General features: G+C 44.6%; 1 protein-coding gene across 1 annotated transcript in view; it reads right to left on the bottom strand.

Annotated features, from left to right (window-relative positions):
* Positions 1 to 333: 333 nt before the first annotated feature.
* Positions 334 to 25916, bottom strand: part of UCK2 (uridine-cytidine kinase 2) — a 79082-nt gene continuing 53499 nt past the window's right edge. The window contains exons 2-7 of the mRNA XM_004385769.2: positions 23955 to 24114; positions 22787 to 22883; positions 16843 to 16985; positions 5552 to 5649; positions 2618 to 2666; positions 334 to 758 (exon numbers count right to left, since the gene is read on the bottom strand). Coding sequence (XP_004385826.1) covers positions 619 to 758; positions 2618 to 2666; positions 5552 to 5649; positions 16843 to 16985; positions 22787 to 22883; positions 23955 to 24114 — 687 coding nt within the window. The 3' untranslated portion in view covers positions 334 to 618. The remainder of the gene's footprint in view (positions 759 to 2617; positions 2667 to 5551; positions 5650 to 16842; positions 16986 to 22786; positions 22884 to 23954; positions 24115 to 25916) is intronic.

The following is a 25916-nucleotide window of genomic DNA, read 5'->3' as shown; positions in this document are numbered from 1 at the left end:
CTCCTCAGTGGGCCTCTTCCCTGAGTTTGGTTTTCGAGTTGAGGTCTTGCCTAATTTCAACTCAAAAAAGACAGTATCTCTCATTGTCATATCGTTAAGGTCCAGCTCCAAGAGGATGGCATCTGACAGGGGAGGCAATCAAGGGTTTTGCACCCCATCAGAGTTCCACAGGTGCTCGGGGCCATATGCCATTAGCCCTGCCAGGAACACCAGAGGCCATTTCCCCTTGACAAAACTCCAGCTCCAGTCCCCAAACAGCCCTCCTGCTAAATACTTACGGCAAATAGCTTTACATTATCTGTACATTTACACAAAAATAGATCCTTTTATATATATATGTATATATATTTATAACTGGTTACACGTTGGATTCATAATTAAGCATCACCAGTAGTAGTTGGCACAGTTTGTCAGGTAAGCTCAGGGTCAAGTTCTGTTTCATTTTGCCGTTCCAAAGTACAAAAGAAAAAAAAAAAAAAAAATCAAGGCATTTCATCTCCATGGTGTTTTCTTAAATACAGTAATGTCATAGGTAAATGATATGTACAGTTCAAGGGTGCCTCCTGACCCCTCCTCCTGTCTCAAGATAGGGGCCCGGCAGGCTGAGGGAGGCAGGGGTCAGTGCGGCCGGCTGCTGGACTCCGAAGCCTGCCTCTTGCGTGAAGGGGTGTAGCCGTTGATGTAGCCGTTGGTCTGCCGTTTGGAGAGCCCGCCATTCAGGATGTCCTGGATGTGCTGCACGATGAGGTTGATGGCCACTGTGGGGCAGAGACCAGTAGAGTGTCAGGGACACGGAGGCATGGGGACACACGTGCACGGCTGTGAGCAGGGGCTCTGCTTGGGTGGAAGGGCACACAGAACAAGAGGCTCTCCCAGATTCTCCCACGTAACTGACTCTGCCGCTTACTGGCTTAGCCCTGGGCAAATCACTCACCCTCTCAGCACCTTCACCGGGGCTGATAATACCTCCCTCCCAAGAGAGTTCTAAGGAGTAGACAGAAAATGCCTAGCACATGGTGAACCCTCAGAGAATGGGCTCCCTATGAGATCAGCAGAGTGTCACCACTGGATAAAGCAATCAACCCAAATTCCCCCAACAGGATGAACAGTCATGGTTCTGACACCACCAATTAGCTATGAGACCCCTCCACCAGGGAACTTCTCAGCTTCCTATTTAAGATGGAGCCCGAGTGGCACAACAGTCAGGTGCTCAGCTGCTAACTGAAAGGCTGGCATTTTAAACTCACCCAGAGGCTTGGCGAGAGAAAGACCTGGCGATCTGCTCCCTTAAATATTACAGCCTAGAAAACCTTTATGGGGCAGCTCTACTCTGTCACATAAGGGTCGCCATGAGTTAAATCAACTCGACGGCATTTAACAACAACATTCTAAGACAGAGGTGATCCCAGGGAAGGCCCTCTACTCCAAAGAAAGTAAGTTAGGGCTCTCTTTATTAACATGAGAAATAAATTATACACCTCAACCAGGTGACCCGAGTTAACACATCACCAATAACTGTTAATAACTGATGTTAAGTGTCTCCTGACATGATGCAGAGAGAAGACCACAACACAGCGTCTCTTCTGTGGTTGTTCCCTCCAGACTGTATAAACTGAGCCCAATCACGAGGAAGCAAACATCCAACCCAGACTGAGTGTCATGCTACAAAACAGGCCTGCACTCTCTAAAAACACCAGTGCCATGTAAGACAAGAAAGGCAGAAGAACATTTCCAGGTTAAAGACTAAAGAGACGGGACAACTAAATGCAGTGTGTAATCCTGGATTAGAGCCTGGATTTGGAGAAAGGTGCTAGAAAGAACACTATCAAGGCAACTGGCAAAACTTGAATGTGGACAGTATATTTGATAATGATACTATATTGATGTTAAGCTTCCTGAATTTGATGCCGATATTATGATTATGAATGAGAATGCCTTTGTCCTTAAGAGATATACTCTGAAGTACTCATCTCTATGACTCCTCAATGGCTCAGGAAAAAATAAGCTTTTATTTTTAATGGAGGAAAAATGAAAAATTTTAAAAAGAAATGAGAAGACAGGGGGTTCTGTCTTACAGGTCAACTCTGCCCTACGATGCCTAATCCAGAGATACGCATACTTCCTAGGCAAGCGAAAACATGTACATAATACAGTAGCGACCTTTAGAAGGGCTACCTTGCTGGCCGAGTCCCTGGGTGATGCAAACAGTTAACGCACTCAACTACTTGGAAGAAAGACCTAGCGATCTATTTCTGAAAAATCAGTCATTGAAAACCCAGTGGAACACAGTCCTACTCTGACACACATGGGGGTTGCCACAATTCACAGTCCACTCGACAGTAACTGGTTACTTTGCTGGCAGGTCATTCTCAATCAGATTAAGCAGGGAATCTACTTTTGCAAAAGATGGCCTCAGATGTAAGGTATCCAACTTTCATCATTGGGGAGTGACAGTAGAAGACGACACATTTCTGCTAGAGAAGCCCAAGATCATGTTTGCCCCTGTGCACAAAAAGGCATATGCACACAGGCCTGTTCCTAGCCGGACTGTTCCCAAATATGACTGACAGCGTAGAAGTCACGTCCCCACAGGATGACAACACCCCTCCAGACTCACCTAGGTTATCTGCACCTCTAGGAATAATCACATCAGCGTACTGTTTCGTCTGTGGAGAAAGATGTTTACAACATATTAACAGAGAAGTTCAGGGATAAACTGGCCCACACCCCTCACTATGGGAATATGGGGAAGGGGCCAGCCTTCCTATGATTGTCTCCGGAGGGCAATGGCTTAAGGCTTCCAATATAGTATTGTTTACAACTTCAGGTGAAAGCATGTAGAAATTAAGGGAAACCTAATGAAGTGCTTTCTTTAGTTGAAATGTGGATGTGAGAAAGCAGGTAGGGTGCAAAACCACATAGCAAATGTAGATTTACTGATCATGTGTCTCAGGGAAAGTGGCCCAGATTGAGTGATTAATTCAAACCCAATTTATAATTCAATCTACTCTGGATTTTCAACCAGTTTATCTAAATTATAAGCAATTAGCTTTTTCTTGAGTTCTTCTAATATGGTTAAACTTGTTATGAGCATTTAGCACAGTTTCAACTTAATACAGCCTGCAAAGACAACATGGGCTCTGAAACCAAGCATACAATTGTCTCTTCACCACTAGGAAAAATATGAATTAGAAAAACCCAAACTTAAAAGGGGCTCACACTGAATTGTACACGTCAAAACTGTTACAACGGTAACATATGTTATGCATATTTTACTACAATATGGGGCGAGGGTGCGGGAATACAGTTCACTTTGGTCTTCTACATACAGTCTGAAAGGTGATGCCATTCATTGTCAGCACAAGGGTAACCCAAAACCCAATGCTTTCAAGTCGATTCCAACTCAGCACAAGGGTGAACCCAGAAAAATAATTCCTACGATGACTATTTTCATTGGCTTTGTTATTACACTATTAAAAAAGTTAAGGCCACAGTAGTTAAAAACATTCTTTTTTTCATCTGCTGAGATTTTGTGGACCATCTGACAAATAACTGTGTCCCAGTGTTTAATACAGACAACGCCTTAAGTACATGGACATCATTACTCTGTGCTACTTCTGCGCTGGAACTGTTGAAACGCAGTTGTATCAGGCCCACATTCAACTTAAACCAAGCAGACAATTTATGAGTTCCAAGTTCAGGGATTACATGGCAATGAGGTGGTCTTTCCTCAGCTCAGAGGTGGTGGGCAGTGGAGAGATGTTAAGTAGACCCAGTGCTGTCAAGTCAATTCTGACTCACAGCGACTCTATAGGACAGAGCAGAACTGCCCCATTGGGTTTCCAAGGCTGTAAATCTTTACGGAAGCAGACTGCCAAATCTTTCTCCCAAGGAGTGGCCAGTGCATTTGAACTGCTGACCTTCTGGTTAGCAGCTGAGCACCTAACCACCTGCACCACCAAGGCTCCTTGTTATATAGACACGACCTAGAAAACGTCCAAAATTTTAAGCTTCATCATGACTAAGCCAAACAGCAGAGAATTGGGATTTAACTATAACTTACGTTCAATAATAAGTTTATGTTTTTATTAAAACCAAATAAACACAAGCCCGTTGCTGTTAAGTCGATTCCGACTCATAGCGACCCTATAAGGACAGAGTAGAACTGCCCTCATAGGGTTTCCAAGGAGCGGCTTGGTGGATTCGAACTGGTGACCTTTGGTTAGCAGCCAAGCTCTTAACCACTACACCACCAGGGTTCCTATATTTTTATTAAGTTTAAAAGAGCAGGAGAGGTCCACAGATAGGTACATAGACAGAATTTCAGACTCCCCAACTCCCTCTCTTCCTTCTCCAGAAACCTAATCTTGTCACCCAATCCCCTCCAGGGGAAAGAATGTGACCATCAAGTTTACTCAGGCTGACTCAGAGAGTCCACCTGTCCCTGGTATGAAACAAAAGTCATCTGGTTTGAAGCAAAACCTACTAACAAGCTGAAAGAAACAAAGACACCTGGGGGCCACATTTTTCCAGGAGAGAAGAAAGGAAAGGTAATTACTAGGATAAAGAGAGAAAGCCCTATTCTCAGCCTCACTCTAAACCTCGTCTCAATGCCTTCAGATTCCAGACTCCCAAAAGATGGTTACTCAAGACCAGGCTGAGTCTCAATCTCTCCTTCTTCCCTTCTCAGAGCTTGATTATCACTCATTAGGGCATTTGATGGTGGTTTGCCCAAATTGGAGAAGATACGGTGACACAGGTATAGGATTCTCCTGAGTTAAAATACATCTCCTTCCAAAACTAGGCTATGCTCTCCACCAGCCATGTTCCTCTACCACAACCCTGCCACACCACCCCTCTTGTCTCTGGCGGCCACCTTCATCACTCACTTTTCTGTCTTGCCCAGGATACAGAGGGTGTTTCCTGGACTGAGGGCTGATTCCCTAGAAATTGAGAATTCCCCCGCTTCCTTTTCCTCCTTCTCTAAAAGCCCCCTCACTCGAGAATGCCCAGCTGCCACAGGGAGGACAGGTGAGTCTGTGCCAGGGAGACTGGAATGACTCTGCCAAATGAGACCTTAAGACAGGGGCCAAAGCAAGGATCAACTGCAGTGCCAGAAGACACAGGCAGGGACCACCTTGTGGCAGAGCCTTCCCTGCACTAGCAATTAACCATCACAGACCTTCTGAAGATCAAAAGGCTTGAGTACTAACTAGCTTTAGAGGTGACACACCCTCACAAAAGGGTCTCACACCATGCCACAATTCCAACAAGCGAGAAGGGTAGACCTGGACTGGGAAACAGATAACTAACCTAAGGTCTGGCAGGATCCTAAAGGGTTACCCCCAAGCAAGAATGGCAGAACAGAGCTTCCGGAGACCACAGTGGCATACAAAATGCCAAACGCTGCCTTTTCTCAGGATTTCCAGATAAAGGATCGCTGAGAGAGGAGCGAGATTCAAGCTGGGGAGCTTTGTCAATTTACATACCTTCATTTGTGTCATAAAATTTTAAATTTGGGTGACCAAAAAAAATCAGGAGCACAACTCACTGGCAAGCAGAATTCCTCAAAGGCAGGCTTGACGAACGTAATGTACTGAGATAAAATCTGCTCAAGGTCCCTCCCTCTTTCGCTGATGTCCCTCAATACTACAAGAGAAGGAAAAACAAGAAATCAAGTAAGTGGTGCATGAGCCAACACGTGCCAGCCCTTCCTGAGGCAGAGTGGGCTCTCTTGAGCGCCTTACGCAGCTGCTCCAGTTACTCTGGGTGATTCACAAGCCGGGTTCCTGAGAGACTTGACCAAGTGCAGGTCAACGGCGGCTTCGGAAAAAACAAGTTACGTTTTTACATCTTAATACAGTCAAATTCTGCTACAACAGACTGCTCTCAGAAACAAAAGTCTGCTAGCTGAGGCCAGCAGCCTTCCTCTTCCAAGCAACATTTAACCCAAACACGATTTTAGTGTTAACAACAAAAAAAATAAGGCAGGCCAGTCCTGGCGAGCTTATTATAACAGGATGTGGTAGTCTAACCCTGAGGTAGTGGGGCTTCCTGGCCCAAGGGTCAGGTGGCTAAGAGACTTTCTCCCTTGCTCACCTGGACACTGTCCCCCTACACTTACTTACCTGCAGTCTGAAGTCCAGCCACCTAATGCTGATGTGCAAACTCATCCTTCTTGTGTCCCACCCATACTCCGGCCCCTATGGGGCATGGGGATGGGAGGGAGAGGATCCAGTTGTGGTTAGTGTTTCCTGCCTACCCCAAGTAGAGAGCTTTGCAAAGTGAAATCACTTAGTGAAAGATGAGAACAGCATGGTCTAGGAACTGTGGGCTGGGGCTGTGAAGAAGCCCAGATTAACCAAACTCACCATCTTCTATCTTCTTCCTCCCAGTCAGTTTTACTCGGCGACTTTCACAAAATACATTTTCCTTATTATTTTGTCAAAAAATGGAAAAGAGACTGCTTGCCTAAGGGGCTGGAATCCTGGCTCTGCCATCGTAAACCAACCTCTCAGAGCCTCAGTTTCCTCTTAAGTAGTAAAGGATGATAGAAGAAACAGAAGCTTCCATGGGCTTGGAAGGACATTCTCTCAATCAAAACAGCCCCTCCCTATAGATGTCATTTTAAATCTTATTACCACAGGCTGCTAAATCTCACTCCCTTCACCCCAAAATGGTATCATATCCATCTACACTCATTTATGATGGCCCTTCAGCTCTCCTCAACCATTTCTCAGGCAACAGACTCAGGGGTATGGTGAAGGTCACTGTAAACAAATACAGGGAATACTTGTGAACATTTCTGGAAACCAGGTCTCTAAATAACTCTGTGTTTGTATACACACACACACACACACACACACACATATGCATGGGTGTGGGGAAGGAGGGAGACAGGGAGGATGACATGGTTATGATCCAGGCTGACATTAAGTCTGTAAGATCAGACAGAGGGCTAGAAAACTGTCGGAAAGTCCACATTCCAGAGAGTCAGATATTAATGCTACTACTATCTGACTTCTATACCAGCTCCTCGACTTACCAAGAGTTTTTTTCACATGAGGCCTGATAATAGAACGTTTGGTTGGTCCCTGATGTGTCAGGACTTGCCCCACAACGTCTCCTAACTGCTGCCCAGACCAGCAGCAGGGCCTTCTCCAGCCGGGAAATGGTTTGCTCCAGCACTTCAAGACTGAGTCCCCAGCAGCTCCGCCAGCGAGGCCCAGGCAAAGAGCCATGGAGAGCTGCCACGTGGCTCACCCCATAAGGCCTCAGAGTTCTGGCACAGGCACATGTAGTTAATGAGCTCAGCATGGCCAAAATACACAGAGGGTGGCCTCTAATTCTTCACACGTCTCCCGATAACGTCGAGAGAAAAAAGGAAACCAGAGCAAAAGGGTATCAAAGCTGGGAAAAAACAAACACACGCCCGCACTTTGGCAGCTTTTTCTTAAAAAGCCCTGCAAACACCTGATGCTGGATTTGTTTCACAAGACATGCCTTTCACAGAACTGCTGAAGGCTTTAGCACTGTAGGAACCTCTTTCATTCTCCCAACACACACACACACCCACGCACACACCCACACCCATACCCACGCCTTTCACGTAGCTCTCCTACCACCCTCAGCCCAGGCCTTCAACTCCGTATCTTGCCAGACCTGCTAGCTTCATCTGTTATGTCACTGAAGATGAGAAAATGTTCACGGAGAAAGCAGGCAGAGGAGATTAGTCATCATGAGTCTGCTCGGTAGCCCAAAAGCCCCTTCCTACTCTACCATTTAGTGAGCATGGGCCATGGGGTCAGACTGATCTGGATTTGAGTCCTGACCCCACTAACTACACAGCCTGTGATCTTCGACAAATGACTTAAGTTCTCTGAATCTCAGTTTCCTTAACTGTATAATACGGACAATACTGCCCTGACCCTTGTGCTCTCGTAAATAACTATATGGGACCAAGCTGACAACAGCAACTTGTAAGGTTAGATAGGAAGCTTTGGGGGGCAGTGACCTTATGTCAACAGCGGAGGAATAATTTGGAAAAGAAGTGTGAGAATGGCTGCACAACTTGAAGAATGTAATCAACGTCACTGGATCATACAAGCAGAAAGAGATGAATTGCTATTTATGTTTTGCTGTGTATATTTTCAACAACAACAAAAATAATTATTAAAAAAAATAACAATAGGGACAGTAATTAGAGGAATACAGGGAGATGCACATAAATCACTTTAGCAAAGCAGATGGCACATAATCCATGAGGATTACAATGGCAACAAGACCTGAGGAAGCTTTAGGAGAGTGACTGCTGTCCTGACAGAGAAGACCAGCCCAGTGCTGGCCAGAAACCATGAACTCAGGTCAATGGGGCAGACTCAGCTGAGAGGGGTCAGTAAGAAGAAGTCCTGCAGAGCAGTGGGAAGATTGGGGTACAGTGGGAGAGGGACAGAAGGGCACAAACACCACATGGAAAGACATCAGCAGAGAAGGAGAAATACGGAAGATAGGAAGAGGAATCATACTACAGTTCCCACCCTGGAAAAGGAAATAGAAAACAGGTTTGAATGCTGCACAAACATTGGGAACACACAAAATCAAAAGGTACTGCCCATCCAACTGCATATCGAAAGAGTCATACACCATGACCAAGTGGGATTTATTCCAGGAATGCAGGGATGGTTCAACATTAGAAAATCAATCAACATAATATACCAAATCAATAGAATAAAGGAAAAGGACCACACAACCATCTCTATGATGCAGAAAAAGTTTTTGATAAAATCCAACACCCTTTCTTGATGACAACCCTAAAGAGATTGGAATAGAAGGGAAATTCCTCAATATGATTCAGGGCCTATACGAAAAACCAACAGCCAACATTATACTTAATGGAGAAAGACTGAGAGCTTTCCCCTTAAAAACAGGAATAAGATAAGGGTACCCACCCTCTCCATTTCTATTTAATACTGTATTAGCCACAGCAATAAGACAAAAAAAAAGAAATAAAAGATATCCAGACTGGAAAAGAAGTAAGATTATCTCTACTCACAGATGATATGATCCTCGATGATATAATCCTAGACACAGAAAATCCCAGTGTCCACAAGAAAACTTCTAGAGCTAACAGAGGAATTTAGCAAAGTTGCAGGGTACAAGGTCAACAAACAAAAATCAGTTGGGTTTCTATACACCAGCAATGAGAATCTGAAACGGAAATTAGGGGAACAATTCCATTTACGACAGCAACAAAGACAATAAAATACCTAGGAATAAATCCAACCAGGGACGTGAATGGCTTATACAATGAAAACCATAAAACATAGCTAAAACAGATTAAAAAAGACTTGGAAAGATGTTCCATGTTCATGGATCAGAAGACTTAATGTTGTTAAGATGTCAATACAGTTAGCCTTCCATATTGGAATGTTCTGCATCGGCAGATTCAACCAACCACGGATTGAAAGAAAATAGTCAAGAGAGGGGGAAAAAATGGTTCCCAAAAGCAAAACATGAATTTGCTGTGCAGAGAGCACTACGCTGAATCCACACAAATGAAATGATATGTAGGCATACCCTGCTGTAGCCTCCCACCATTTCACAGATCCTCAGTCTTTCTCCAGCACTTGTTCTCTGAGCATTGTTCACCTCATGTCTTGTCATTATTCCCTCAACAATACAGTATAACAACTATTTACATAGCATTTACATTGTATTAGGTATTGTAAGTAATCTAGAGATGCTTTAAAGTATATAGGAGGATCATGTAGGTTATATGCAAATACTACGCCATTTTATAAAAGGGATTTGATCTTGTGGATCTTGGTATCCACGGGATTCCTGGAACCAATCCCTTACAGATACAGAGGGACAACTGTACTACCCAAAGCAATATATACATTCAACACAATCCCGCTCAAAATTCCAACAGTCTTCTTTACAGAAATAGAAAAACCAATCTCAACTTTATATGGAATGGGAAGAGGCCCCAAATAGCTACAGCAATGTTGAAAAAGAACAAAGTAGGAGGACTCACACTTCCTGACTTTAAAACATACTATACAGCTACAGTAATCAAAACAGCCTGGGACTCTTAACAGTGCTTTCTGTTTAAAGAAAAAACAGGCTGGTACTAGTTTAACAATAGACACAAGACCAATGAAATAGAATTGAGAGTCCAGAAATAAACCCACACATCTATGGTCAATTGATTTTTGACAACGGTGCTAAGTCCATTCAATGGGGAAAGAAGAGTCTCTTCAATAAACAGTGCTGGGAAAACTGGATTTCCACATGCAAAAGGATCCATGCCTCACACCATACAAAAAAACAAATTCGAAATGGATTAAGGAACTAAATGTGAAAACTAAAACCATAAAATTTTTAAAAGAAAAAGCAGGGACAACACTGTCAAGCCTAGCTTTTAACAATGGATTATCTAATAGAAAAGCACAAACAGCAGAAGACAAAATAAATAAATGGAACCTCACAAAAATTAAAAACTTTTGCTCATCAAAAGACTTTACCAAAAAGTGAAAAGACAAGCTACTGACTGGTAAAATATCTTCAGAAACCATATATCCAGCAAGAATATAATAATCAAAATATATATAAAACTTCAACAACTTTACAAAAAAAGACAAATAACCAAATCATAAAATGGGCAAAAGACTTCCTTGAATAAACATCTCACCAAAGAGGACATTCGAATGGCCACCAAACACATGAAAAGATGCACAGAGTCATTAGCCATCAGATTCAAATCAAAATCACAATGAGATACCATTTCACTCCCACTAGGGTCTGAATCGACTCGATGGCAACAGGTTTGGTTTTTTGTTTGTTTAGGATGGGTAAAATTTAAAAGAAAACAATAAATGTTGACGAGGATGTGGAGAAACTAGAACTCTTACCCACTGCTGGTAGAAATGCAAAATTGTGTAAAATAATGTGGCGGTTCCTAAAAAAACTAAAAACAGAACTACCATATGACCCAGCAATTCCACTCCTAGATATATACCCAAAACACCTGAAAGCAAAGACTTGTACACCAACGTTCACTGCAGCGCTATTCACAATAGCTAACAGGTAGAAACAACCTACATGCTCATCAACACATTAATGGATAAACAAAATGTGGTACATACATACAACGAAATACTACTCAGCCAGGAGGAGAAATGAAGTCTCAATACATGCTACAATATGGACAGAGCTGGAAGACATTATGCTGAGTGAAATAAGTCAATCATAAAAGGACAAATACTGTATGACCTCACTTATATAAAAAGACAAAAGACAAACATACAGAGAACAAAACTTATTAGTGGTTACCAATAAATGGAAGGGGAAGGGGAAGGGGAAAAAGGGGGCGGGGGAGAACGGTGACGGAAAGATTGCATTGATTAAGGGTAGAGTTGCACAGCCGCTTAGTGTAATGCTGTCAGTAAGTTGTACACCTGTAAAAAGCTGAATCGGCGAAAGTTGTGTGATAGATGTATTTACAACAACAACAAAGAGTAGCTGCTAAGGCTGATTACATACAACCATAAACCTCATGGGATTTGGTTCCTTGGTTTAGAGGTGCAGGGTGAGGGTTTCATGAGACATCCCAGTTAATTAGCCTAATAAAGTGTTTAGTGCCTCTGTTCTATCTCCTAGTTCCATGCGTAGTGCCTGGGGTCTTAAAAGCTTATGAGCGGCCATCCAAGGAAAAACAATTGGTCTCTATTCACTTGGAACAACACATGAGGAAGGACAGTCAGGAATAGGAGGAAGATATGGGATGTGCGGCTAATTGCCTCCATGAACAACTGCCTCCTTTGCCATAAGACCAGAACAACTGGATGGTGCCTGGCTATCATTACTGAACATTTTGATCAAAGATTCCATAGATGAGTCCTAATAAAAAGGGGGAAAATACAGAAGAGAATTTCAAATTCTCATGAAATCCATACTTCTTGGAGCAATGGAGGGTGGATAAACCCCTAAAACTATTGTCCTGAGATAATCTTTAAATCTTAAACCAAAAATACCCCCTGAAGTCTTCTTAAAACCAAAAAATAGTTTAGCTTAATTAATAAAAAAGGTCTGCCTTGAGCATTATGCTCTTTTAAGAACTATCTATATGGGATCGGATTGACAACAGCAACTCGGAAGATTAGATAGGAACCTTAGGGAACACTGAGTTTATGTTAATGAGGGAGGAATAACTCAGAAAAGGGGGATGAAAATGGCTGCACAACGTAAAGAATGGAATCACTGTCACTAAATGGTACATGTAGAAACTGTTGAATTCGTGCATGTTTTGCTGTGTATATTCTCAACAACAGCAATGAAATTTTTTAAAAAAGTAGAAAAAGAATAAATGTATAATTAAGATTAAGGAGGAAAAAAAAAAAAAAGGCACTGCCTGCCTCTGCTCCCCAAGAGCCTTTGATAGACTTATCACCTTAAACAGACTGGGAATCCCTTCTGAGCCAAGGACAACATGGAGCCAGCCAGTCCCCTACAGAGAATCGCCTGCTCCTCAGGGCCAGTCAGGAAACAGGGCCAAGTCAGTGACTGAGTCAGAACAAGGTCTTGGCACAAACTGGAAACTCCAAGGGAGTTAAATCTGCTCTACCATCATCGATCTGACTCCCAGCACATTTGCTTGGCCAGCACGGGCCCTTCCAGAGGACAGGGTAAAGGGCAGGAAGCTACAAGTCTACCCACATTCTCTGCTTGGCCTTCTGCTTCAGCCCGTCCAAATCCAGCTATGCTCTTTCTGGTTAGCCAAAGCTGAGAACAAAATTTAGAAGGACCCAGAATAAAGACAATTCTTCAATGGTTAAGTCAATTCACTTTAGAAATTAGGTGAGGAAACTCACTACCCTATAGTAAAAGGTCAGACTGAACATCCCTGAAGGCCCACTGCAGCTTTAATTCTATGTGAACTAGGCACACAGAATTACGGCACAGAGAATAGGTGTCAGCAGTTCCAAGGCGCCCTCCCTCACCTCCGTTCCCCACCTGGCTGTATTCAAGTGTGGGTGATTAACACACACAGAGGGAAGGTGGAGGCACGCACTGCTGGAAATCGATTCCCTAGAAGCACAACGGGTCCCCATGGGCAGGAGAGGTAATTCTCCCCAGGGCTGCATCACTCAAAGGCAGCTCTCTCCCACATGAGCCTCAAATCAGACTGTGAGGGTCATATGTCCAGGACAGTATGGCACACAGTGGGCAAAATCATGGAGCTAACTTGAGTCTCCTGGAATGTCCTCATGTATAACAGCTGCTCCTGACTAACTCTTCTCTTCCCTTCGCCCTATACCACCACCAACCCTACAAAGCACATGCTATGCATGCTTTTCGTCCTATGTGGAATGAGTTTATAGAGATAATATTTGGAAAAGTTCCACTGTCCACCAGGAAAGTGACTTGCCAGTGGGTGGCATGTAAAGACACAGATGTGAAATGAGAATGCGGCAGCCTACGTCCAAGGCAGTATCAGGGCAGACGGGTTGTAGAACTGAGCCTAAGAAACCCCCAGAGAGGCCACAATTACCTCGCATATCTCCCCTATTTCACCTAAGGATCCCAGTTCAAGAAAGAGAGGGAGGATTTTTTTTTTTATTACTGTGCTTTAAGTGAAAGTTTACAGCTCAAGTTAATTTCTCATACGAAAATTTATAGACACGTTGTTATGTGACCCTACTTGCTACCCCTATAACGTGACAGTACTACTCCTCCTTTCCACCTCGGATTTCCCATGTCCATTCAACCAGCTCCTGACCCTCCCTGCCTTCTCATCTTGCCTCCGGACAGGAGCTGCCCATTTAGTCTCATGTATCTACTTGAACTAAGAAGCACACTCTTCATTTTATGTCTTACAGTCCAGTCTAATCTTTGTCTGAAGAGTTGGCTTCAGGAACGGTTTTAGTTCTGGGTTAACAGAGAGTCCGGGGGCCATGTCTTCTGGGGTTCCTCCAGTCTCAGTCAGACCATTAAGTCTAGCCTTTTTACTAGAATTTGAGTTCTGCACCCCACTTTTCTCCTGCTCCATCAGTGACTCTCTGTTGTGTTGAGAGGGAGGATTTTTAGTTTAATCTATACCATGATTATCAATTTGAATTAGGGACCAAGATTCAATTTATTTCCGAGTACTGCTACTCAAAACTTGGTTCTAATTTCCTGGGCAACGTCTTGCATCCACTCCTGCATGGCCTCCCCCGAGCATTACTGCATCCTTGGTACCACCTGCTGCATTATTTATTATCAACCCCAGGTGTCACTAGCTCCTGATGACCCGACCAGACCAGACTCACCCAGAGGTTCTGACCAGTCCTGACAGGAAACGGAACAGTGTTTCTCACCTCAGGGGAAGCAAATTTCTGACCCTCAATATCTACTGTGCTCTTAATATATCTATTATTATCAATTATCATTTATCGACCATCTCCTACCTGCCACCACGCTGTCAGGCATTTTACCCACAAGACTTTCACAACTATCCCAGAGGTACTAAATCATTAGTTTAATTATCTTTTAGCATAATTACTATTTAATGAGGTAAAAGGAGCCCTGGTGGCATAATGACTAAGCGCTAACAGTTAACAGTTCAACCCCACCCACCAGCTCCACAGGAGAAAGACCTGGCAATCTGCTCCCATGAAAATTACAGTCTAGAAAACCCTATGGGGCAGTTCTACTCTGTCACATGGGGTCACTATGAATTGGAAAATCAACAGCCCCTAACAACAACCAAGAGGTTAAAATATAATTTGCCCAAAGTTAGTAAGTAGTGAAACCAGGATTTAAGCCCAGTCCACCTGACTCCAAATGCTCTGTTTTTTCCATTATTATCATGCTGCCTCCCAATTTTGGCAAGCTCCTCTGGACACCAAGCTGCTCAGCAAGGTGGGACTGGGGACTCTGGATTCAGGTGACAAATCAGGGCCAGGGGCAGAAGCATGGGGTGTGTCAGGCTCAATTGTCTATCAAAGACCACAAAGCTCTGCCCGACCAAAGCCATGCCATTAGAAAAGCTGGCTTGTCTTTCCCATATTACCCATAAAGAAACCCAAGCCTGGCGAGGTCACAAAGTCACAACGCTAGCTCAAAGGCCTGCTGGGACTAGAATACAGGCCTCCCAATTCCCACTCTGGGAGTCCTGTGGTGCAGTGGTTAAACACTTGGCTGCTCACCAACAGGTCGGTGGCTCAAACCCACCAGCCTCTCCAAGGGAGAACGATGTGGCAGTGTGCTTCCATAAAGATTTACAGCCTTGGAAACCATATGGAATAGTTCTCTGCCCTACAGAGTCACTATGAGTCAGAACTGACTCGATGGCGATGGGTTTTGTTTTGAATTCCCATTCCAATACGTTTTTCTATTACACAACACGACCCTCTCCTCCACCCATCTGGGATCAAAAGACAATAGAGAGTATGGACCACATACTACTTAGAATAGAAGAATAACATTCAGGAACTTGTTTATATTCTACTGGTTCCATTCATAGTTCTTGTAATGATAGGACTGAAACAGAAAAACTACAGTTACTTCATGAACCCAGAAGAGAGAATTTCACAAACTCTGGGCTGGAGCTTATGAAATTTGAATCTGCCAATCACTTACTCTGTGGCTAGGCGCTATCACTGTCATTTCCTGTGTCTGCTCCCTCATCCATATAATGCAGACTCATAACTTGGTCACCCTTTCATTCCTCTCCTCAGCCAACACCCCCCGCCCCCCAACTGCCCTTGCTGGGCCCTGTCAGTTCTAACTGCCAATACCTTTCTCATTTCCCCCCACCCCTCCATTCCTCTTCCCATCACCTAAGGATGACAGTTCTACTCTAGTCCAGAACAGTCTTCAAACACCTCCCCTGCTGCCATCTTCACCTACATTTCCTCTGTCAAAATAATCTTCCAACATAGAGCAGTGGTCATTTCACTTCCCATGCTCAAAACCCCTTGACAGCTCACACCATCCACCAGGAACCAACTTCAGTCTTCAGCCTCCCAGTCTCCAGCCTGGCCCCTAGGTTATTTTCCAGTGTGTCTCTGAACAACCCTCTCTAAGCTCCACCACCCGCAGCTCGGAACACACCAATGCCGGTCTAGATTTGCACTGTTCACCTACTTAAGTTGTCTCTGTCATCACTCTACCCCCCCCACATCTAAGAACCAACCCTGCTTCCTTCATGAAGCCTCTCCATCTCTCCTAGCAGAAGCCAACTAACTGTCTATTCAATGACCCCTCAGGTTCAGCTCCCAACTGATGAGCATCTGCATCGTCACTGCAGCGGACATGGGGCCTTGCACAGGCACACATTTAAGAAGGCCTGCAGAGGGAACGACGGACTCGGCTTCTGAGCTAGCTGGAAAGAATGACAAAACCTCCATAAAGCTTTCTGGATAATAAAGGCCCAGAGAAGGAGGCAGAGGGAGCAGCTGCCCAGCACCCTAGGCACAGGGTATCCTTGCCCAGATGTCCTACAGTTGATTTCCCATCTTGATTCTGACGCCCTTGTGGAAAATTCGTAAGGAACTGAACAGTTAATCAAATTTGTTTCCAGCGAAACCAGAACATCAACTTCTTATTTCATCTCAGTGACCTTTGGATAACCCTTACTTTATCCAAAAGAGTAAAGTGACTAATCCTGTTTCAAATGTCACCAAGCGTTTGGGCAGCAGGACATCCTGGGGCAGCAGTGACGCAGCTAGGCTGTGCCGGGCAGCCACGCAGCTGCCTCAGGAAAGGCATGGGCTTCATATGGGGTGGGGGACGCCCTTGTCTCCCCTGACCCCAAGGTAGCCAACAATAGGGCCACCTGAAATGTTTAGAACGCACCTCTGCGGGAGAGCCGGGTGTCCGCGTCTGTATCCACAAAGAGCTTCATCTGGAACAGGTCTCGTACCTCCTGGGAGTAGAAGGCCAGGATCCCCTCAAACAGCACCACATCAGCGGGGTAGACAGTCACTGTTTCCTCCTTCCTGCAAAGCACAGAGCAGGTGATGGGCCAGTCCAGGCAAGGGCTAGCAAGGGAGATGAGGACCGGAGCATGAGCCTCTGACTGAATGAAGTGCCACTCCCTGCTCCAGCTCCTTCACCACGTCAAACTCCTATGCACACCTTCTCCCACAGACTGAAAGCAGGGGTGAGAGAGGTTCACTCACACAGCCTTACAAAGCCCTCCGACCACCAATGAAGACCCAATAAGGGCAACGTGACATGCTACCACATGTCACCCACAGTGGTGGCAAAGGTCTCCTTTAAGCAGATTCCTCTAAGCTTTCACCAAAAAGCAAAACAGTGGGCAGACATCCCTCTCCTTGGAATAAAAAGCCTGCTGTTGAGTGAAGAACAAAGACACACAAAAGTAGATGTGAATTCTTTTTTTCTCCAAGGTGTCTCCAGGAATGCTCTCATGCCTAGCATCTATGGAACCTAACACTCTTCTGATCTGCACTTTAAACACTCAGTTTTCGCTTAACAAGCTCACCTCCTCATCCAGCCCTGGGAAGGAAGGAGGGAGAGAAGGATAGAGGGAGAGAGACAAGACAGGAAAGGGAATTTCAGAAAAGAGGATAGAGAGGAGAAAGAATTTAAATGGAAGTAAGGAATATGGAGTTGTGTCTCTTCTGGCTCCATCACCCTAAGCTCCCTGAAGCTCCTCTTTCTTATCAATAAAACAGGGATATACACTGCCTCGTCTACCTACTCTACCCTTCAGGGTTGGGAAGTACAAGCAGATACTAATATAAATATGACTTCTAAAGCCAGGGAGGGAAGTGAGACCCAGCAATGCCACTCCTGGGTATCTATCTACCCAACATACTTGAAAGCAGGGACTCAAACAGGTACTTGTCATCAATGTTCACTGTAGCATTTTTCACAATAGCCAAAAGGTAGAAACTACTCAAGTGTCCATCAACAGATGAACGGATAAACAATATGCAGTACATACAGACAATGGAATATTGCTCAGTCATAAAGAGAAATGAAGTCCTGATAAAAACCAAAAACCAAACCCAATGCCGCTGAATTGATTCCAACTCATAGCAACCCTAGAGGATAGAGTAGAACTGCCCCATAGGGTTTCCAAGGAGCAGCTGCTGGATTCAAACTGCCGACCTTTTGGTTAGCAGCCCAGCTCTTAACCACTGTGCATGCTATACTATGAATGAACCTTGAAAACACTATGCTGAGGGAAATAAGTCAGATACAAAAGGACAAATATTGTATAGTGGCACTTATATAAAATATCTAGAATAGGCAAATGCAGAGACAAAAGTTTATTAGTGGTACCAGGGAGTAGAAGGAGGGAGGGGTAGGAGTTACTACTGAAGGGCACTGTGTTTCTGTTTGATGTAAAACTTTCAGAAATGGACAGTGGTGACAGGAGCACAACATGGTGAAAGTAATGTTGCTGAACAGTACGCTTAAAAATGGATAAAATGGCAAACTTTTTTTTTTTTTGCTATATATATTTTACAATAAAAACAAAATTTTAAAAAGCCAAGGGAGTGAAATGTTGCTAAAATGGGTAAGTGATGGGCCTCTCACAGATGGCACCTGCTCGGGTCCAGCTCTGTCTTGCCTCAACCTTCACTGCACAGGTAATCACTGACTTACACTCTGTTCCAATAACTACTCCATCTTAAGTCAGTTCTGACATATGCCAGATATCATCTTTTTTAAGCTTTCGTTATTATTGCCTTTTATTATCAGCGTCTTTATAAAACCGATCTTTGTCTTTGGGGGTTGGAAACATTACAACTGAGAATGATAACATCAGCAAATTACAGGCTGCAACACTGTATGTAGTACATATTACTAATGATAAGAGGTACCAAAAAAAAGAATCACGGACTGTCCTAAGAGTGGTTTGTCATAACTCGAATATGCCATAGGTCGGGGACTACCTGTATCCTTATCTTTTGATTCTATTCTATAACCACCTACATGGCACCCAATGCCTCTTGCTCAAAACTCAGTGGAAGAGAGGTAACGAGTACCACTGCGGGGTTTACTGCTAACCTTGACTGGTAGACCAGCAAACATCTGTTGAGTAAAACTAAAGAAAACAATTTTTTTTTAAGTTCCTTAAGACAATAGGTTTATCTGTGCCAACATAAGGAGCTCAACAGAAGCAGCTGCCAACAAAAGAGGATCTCATTCAAACTTCCTCCTCTCCCACACTTTCTGACTTATTAGCTTGGACTCTGGGTTTGTATCTAAATTCTACAGCAGGCACTGCTGGGTATCTATCAAGGTAGCAGAATACAGGGTGTGGAAGACAGGAGAAAAAGACCAGGTGAGATTAGGAGACTCTCTGGAACTAGCCAGAATGGTGTAGCTCTGGACGCACATCAGAGTCACCTGGGAGCTTTTTAAAAAATACTTACACCTCGCCTCTACACCCCAGAGGTTCTGATTTAATTAGTCTGGGGTGAAGCTAGGGTAGCAGTATTTTTTTAAAAGCTCCCCAGGTATTCCTAATGAGCAGCCAGGGCTGAGAATCACTGGTCTAGAGGAACATCAGCCGCCAGAAAACAGGGTGCCCATTGTGGTTTAGGACAAGGCAGCCGGTTGGAGAGACTTCGGAAGGCAAACGGATAGAAAACAAAGGATCAATGGGTGAGTGAAATGAGCCACTTTAAGAACTTCCTGTGGGCTAAGGAGACGGTGGAAGGTCCGTTGGGAAACACAAAGAATGTGCTGTAGCGTCCCTAGGGCTCCACTTCAAACACACACTAAGGACAGCGGCTGTGCTAGATTCACGGGTACTGATGTTACATCAAACACTTGTGAGCACGCCCAACTGATAAGTACTAAAAAGGAGCAGGTGGTTTTCCAACTCCACAGAAGTGCCTCCTGGGAAAGGAAGGACAAGAGAGCTGCCTGCTGTGTTGCTGGTGCCCCGAGAAGTTGGAATCCATTATTTCCCAAGTCCACGTGGAGATGTAGGTGGGAGAAAATTTCAAAACAACAACACTGATTGAACAGCTACTAGTCCAGAATATGAAGGAACCACACATAGTACTTAGGAGTTTAGAGTCTGGCTGGGAAGTCCAGACAAGAAACCTGGATGAGCTGGCCGGGGCATGTGAGATAATTTAGCTTAACCTTCTCATGTGGCTTATGAGAAGGGGAAGACCAGAGATGAATGTTTGCAGTGAGGAGGCATCTTCTGTCTTCTCAGCCTCAGTCCAGCAATCTGCATACTTCACTATCAAAGGCCCATGGGTGGGGTGGGATCGGTTAACCCTGAACAGATGGGTGTCAAACAGGAGGCCCATGGACAGTAAGTGTGTGTTGTGTGTGTTGGGGCGGGGGGATGGGTGCTGAGTGCTATGATCTAGGGTGATCAGCAGAAGTTCCATGGGCCACTGAAGAATAAGGTTTTAAAGTACAAGGTATGAGAGAAACCAGGAAAAAAAAGTGAAGCATCTCTGTAGTGCGAATTCTGCTGGGGTTTTCTCTGGTCCATACATAACTCAATGGAATTCATGCTGCATAAGGTACTCACCTTCACTGCATCCTTCCTCAACCCCGCACTGGTGAGGCCCGACTCTTGCCCACCACCCTCACTTCCAACCTTACTTCAGGCCCTTACCCATCTCTCAGCTGGGTGAATCCAACAGCCTCATAAGTGACATCCCTGAATCCTTTCTTTCTCCTGCCACCGAGGATGATCTCTCCACTCCTACATGACAGCTGCTTGTGGCTCCCGACCACAAACACGTGCGCACCTGGTCCTGACTTCCACGGCCCTTCATGATGTGAGGCCTGCCTGCCTCCCCAGCCTCCTCTATCTCCTGCCACTCTCCCCACACACCAGTCCCCATTCCTCTACACCTAAGTGACTGCAATTCCCACCACGCTTGCCTGTGCCTGTTCCTGAAATGCCTTCCTACTCATCACACCTTGGAAAGCCCTTTCCCCAACAACATACTTAACAATACACAGCTCAAATATTGCCTACTCTATGACACCTGCTCTAAACCCACCAGCCCTTCCTCCCTCCTCCACGCCTCCCCCCGCCACATGCCCTCGCTTTAATTACCATGCTTCATTTTCGTTCTTCACCTTGGACTGTGAGTTCCTTGGGAGGTGGAGGGCTGGACTGTCTCTTGTCAACTTGACACCACCATCACTCCCCCTTCTGAGCCAGAAACTGCACTTCCCAGAATCCCTTTCCCTATACAGCCCCAGGGTATTTTGCCAATGAGAGGAACGCATGAGAGATGCAAGTGAAGCAAACACCGAAATTTTCAGAAGATCATAAAAGCCAGACAAGGAAACTCCACAAATCATGCCATAAGCTCCCAACTCAAGGCTGTGGGCCCAGATGCAGTGGCTTCATAGGCTCTTCCACGAATTCTAGCTCCTCCTGCTCTAGTGCCTACATAAACACCTTACACAGCATGAGTTGCACCAAGTGCCTGAGGCTGGAGTCAGTAGGGGCTGTTTTCTCTGATTATCTGGCTGCAGCCTTCCAGATGCACTCTCCCAGCACCCTCAATGTTCATGTTACCTCCATTTCTGCAGTATCTGTAGTGGTTTGGTTAGAAAAACAGACTGATACAGAAGAAGTGGTGCATGGTATCTTGTTCCTTGACCTTGCAGCACAGTAGAGTCTGGCCCATAAAAGGAAGTGCTTCAGAAGATGCAGGTGAGGGATGAAGGTGAGTAAGGAAACAGCCCCACTCCGTGTGACAAGCGTTCTCTCTTCTCCCTCCTCTGGCCAAATCTGGCTCATGAGAAAAAGAGTGTGTAGTGCATTGTATTAAAGGCAGACTAGGAGATAAAACTAAAGGAACTAATAGAAACACCTGCTAATAGAACAAGTATGAGATTTAATTTCCCATTTAAAAAAAAAATTAAACTCGTAAGAAGAGTGAGATAAAGGGACCAGGAAGGAAGAATGGAAACTGGTAGGATAAATAAGCCAGAGCTAAAAACTACATTTACTAAGCAACCACCAGCCCAGAAAATACAAGGTATCACACTTGGTATAATATACCACTTAGGAGTTTAGAGTCTGGCTGGGAAGTCCCAAAGGATGTAACGTTAAAACCAAGAGTGAGCTGGGAATTCTGTACAGCTCGGAAGGGGGCTCAATGGTCCAGGGCCTTGAGGGCCTGGCCAGCAGGAGTGGGAGTCCTTCAGGAGCCTATTCCCACCACTCAGACGAAAGGAGGACAGAGGTCAAGCCACTCCTCTACTCCTGAACTGGATGATTACATTAGAAGCTTCACTGGATTCACTTGACTGATTGACTGGACTGAGATAAATATGCAAGAAAGTATGCAAGTATGCAAGAAAGGCCGTAAGCAGCTTTCTGGAGGGTCTGGTTGATTCTGAGATCAGCATCTGTGGTGACCTCAGAGCCTTCAGACCTCTCCACACCATCCCATCACAAGTACACCAGGAGCAGAAAGAACACTCTTCTTTGTTCTTCTTCCTGCCCTTCCTCTAACCCTGCCCCCTTATGTCTTGTTCCAGAAACAACAGCTCAGGGATGTAGATCAGAACAAATGTTCAGTCCCTTGCCCAAGCCCAAATTCATGAACCTTCAGTTAATGCCATGTGATGACCGGACTGTTCCCGGAAGTTCCTGGATGAACTCCTCAACCCGTGCACACCCACAGTGCATGCTGCTGCCCCTGCCCTTCAAAGGCAGGCCACAAGGGCACCGGGCAGGGAATGAGGAAGAGGGGTCTCAGGGCACGTGGGGCCCTCAGGGGAGCAAAGGGCAGCAATCCCAGGCCCCAAACAACTCACTTACCGGGAATGGGTGACAAAATCATACACGGGAATCTGGACCGTTTTCCCTTCGGTGATTTCTTTGAGTGTTTTGAATATGAGTTCATTATCAAAGGCATCTGAAGGAAACCAAGCAGTAAAAATGCTTCTTAATTTTAAAATGACCTCTCCTGCAATCATGTACAGGGAATCCTCGCAATCCCAACATCATACCTAGAGAAGTGCATCCCTCAAAGCCAGATGTCTACCCAGTAAAGAATGAAAAGTCTCTGTGTCCCAAATTAGAATTCCTGAATGAGTTCTGATACACTGAATTCCTTTTTCTCCTTTGACACTGCCATCCTTGGCCTCAGACATCTCTCTCCTCCTCTCTAAGTTCAGCTGTTATCCTGGGGATTGTACTTATAACTTTAAAAAAAAAAAAAAAAAACACCAAACCAGTTGCCATCAAGTTGATCCTGACTCATGGCGAACCCATGTGCGTCAGAGTAGAACTGTGCTCCACAGGGTTTTCAATGGCTGACTTTTCAGAAGTAGATCACCCGGTCTTTCTTCAAAGGCACCTCTGGGTGTACTCAAACTTCCAGTTTTTCAGTTATCAGGCGAGCGGGCTAACCTTATGCACTATGCAGGGACCCCACATTCATGACTAAGGCCGTACAATAAGCACCATGCTAAGAAGTTTTGATTCCAACAAATTATAAGAAACCCAAGCCACAAACCTACTAAAGGAGAGTGCACTGTTCTGGGACTGTCAGGGCAAAGCCATCCTGGCAGCCACCCCGGACCCTCCCATCTCCCCTTCTGCCAGTCAGTGAGACTAACATACATGCCCTGTGCACACGTGTGGAGTAGGTGTAGGGGTGCGCGGCCCAGGCTGCTTCAGACAGACAGCGGAGGCAGAAGCAGCCACGTGTATTTATATGCTGTGTCATGGCCAGCCATGAGTAAAATGGTCATACAGTGTAACCCTTGTTCAGATACAGATTCATTTGGTATTTAATGAGCCATACGCAACATAATGCGTTTCAGAATTCTTTCTTTCATACGAGCCCCATAATGACGCTGCAAAGTCGTTAACAGTCCTCCGTTTTATACAAGGGGGCAGTCCCAGAGAGGTTACGAGACTTTCTCAGGAACAGATCAAAGATACCCTACACACACACACACACACACACACCCTCACTCACCCGGGTGATCGAAGTTGAACTGGCCCTTCAGGGCTTTGGCCTTCTGCTCTGGAGTAAGGACACGGTAGAAGCTATCCTGGCTCAGGATGACCACCTGTTTCTGGCGATAGTCAACCTCATTCTGTCCCAGGAGCTGTACAATCTTGGCACAAACAGAAGACTGTAAGGAGAGAAGAGGACACCAAGGAATAAGAGAAAGGGAGTACATGTGATAGAAAGCAAGTCCAGGGGTCCCAGACTGATGCACACCTCTCCAAGCAAGGGCTTTTAGAAGAACCCAAGGGCTGCCATTTTGATAATGAATTACAAAGCTCAGGGAGAAGGATCCGCCTGCTGAGAGGCGTCTGAAGATCCCAAAAGTCTCTTCCTTGCATGTATCTGTAGTGACCGGCAGAAGCGGGTTGGTAAATTCTATCTCCTCTTCCATAAAACGTTTCCCAAAGCCACTAATAAAAGGTAACTTGAATTCTGCCCTGCTTGTGCCCTCGTACAGATGCACAAGACGGCAGGAGAAAGAGCAAAGGGAACACGTTGGTGAAGTGCTGGTGGGCTGAAGGGCCTCTGGATAATAAAGACGTGACTGTGCATCCATGGGACACTCCTTGGCCCCTGCACTTCTCTTTATGTCAACGGAACGCAAAACTACAGCCCGAGAGCTCAGCTAGTCAGCACTAAGACCAACATCTGGCTTTCACCCTGCTCTGTTGCTTACTTTTACCCTGTAGTAAGGGCGGACTGCTTCTCTTCAACGCTTACAGTAGTAAGGCTTTTCACAAATGCATGCCACCACTTTTGGATTCTCAGAAACATGGGACGCAAATGTCACCAACACTTAAAACAAGGGGTATCCCAACTAAGAGTGGAAAAAACAGTTCCAAACGAACCCAAACCTAGGTGCTTTGTGTTATGCTGTTCGTAATACATTTATCTGCCTGCTTTTCTCTCTGATAACATAGACTCTTTGTGAAAGGCAATTATAAAAACAAGTAAATTCAAAAGAATGAGGTAGTGAAGAAAAGGGTTGTATTTACCAAGTAACTCATTTCTTCCTCTCATTTGATACAAAGATGAATTTTAAGGATGTGTAAATTACAAACACTCTAGACGCTATAAGCAAAGTCCACTTTAGAACTGGCTGACCTAGTTATAAGACATGAAAAAATTAGCATGTTTTTTCTTGGACTCAACCTTAGGAACTTTATACTTGAACTTATTTTAACAACTGAATTTAACAGGGGAAAACCAAAAAAATGTTAAAGCTGTGTACTTGATTTGAGCATAAGGAAAACTGGTTGTTCTGCTGCACTAGTCAATGCAAACTGAACTGCTCTGCACAATGCACTCTGCTGTACAAGCTGTGATACACGACCAAATAAGGACCCTCGAAGGAACCGTAAGATTTCGACTCAGTTGTTAATGTCTGAAGACAATTTATATTTTGGTTTCTTTTTATGATATTTTTGTACGTGAACACAGAAAAGCATTTAAAATGACTTCGTATTTTTGGAGCTGTGACTGCAAAAAAAAAATAAAATCACAAGAAGGTAAAACTTGCACATAAATCAGACTAGATTTAAACATAAAAATGCTACAACAAAATCAAAGGCTCTATGCTATTATAAAATATAATTTAAAAAAAAAAAATCTGTGGACCCATAATTTCCTTTTCCTTATTTCCATCTGCTTTCCACATCCTAGGAGCCCTGGTGGTACAGTGGTTAAAAGCTTGGCTGCTAACCAAAAGGCCAGCAGTTCAAATTCACCAGCCTTTCCCTGTAAATCCTATGGGGTAGTTCTACTCTGTCCTCTAGGGTCGCTATGAATCAGAATCGGCAACAGCAATGGGTTTGGTTTGTCCCCCCACCCCCAACATCCTAAGGCTGTGGGAGGGCAAAGTCTATACCTGTTACCTTTACTAGTGTTCAGAATTCCTTTTAAACGTCCAAGGAATGAAAATGAAAA

Source organism: Trichechus manatus, unplaced genomic scaffold, assembly GCF_000243295.1.
Source record: "Trichechus manatus latirostris isolate Lorelei unplaced genomic scaffold, TriManLat1.0 scaffold00145, whole genome shotgun sequence".
Lineage (NCBI taxonomy): Eukaryota > Metazoa > Chordata > Mammalia > Sirenia > Trichechidae > Trichechus > Trichechus manatus.
The sequence above is the reverse complement of the archived record's forward strand: the minus strand, read 5'-3'. Positions and strand labels throughout refer to the sequence as shown.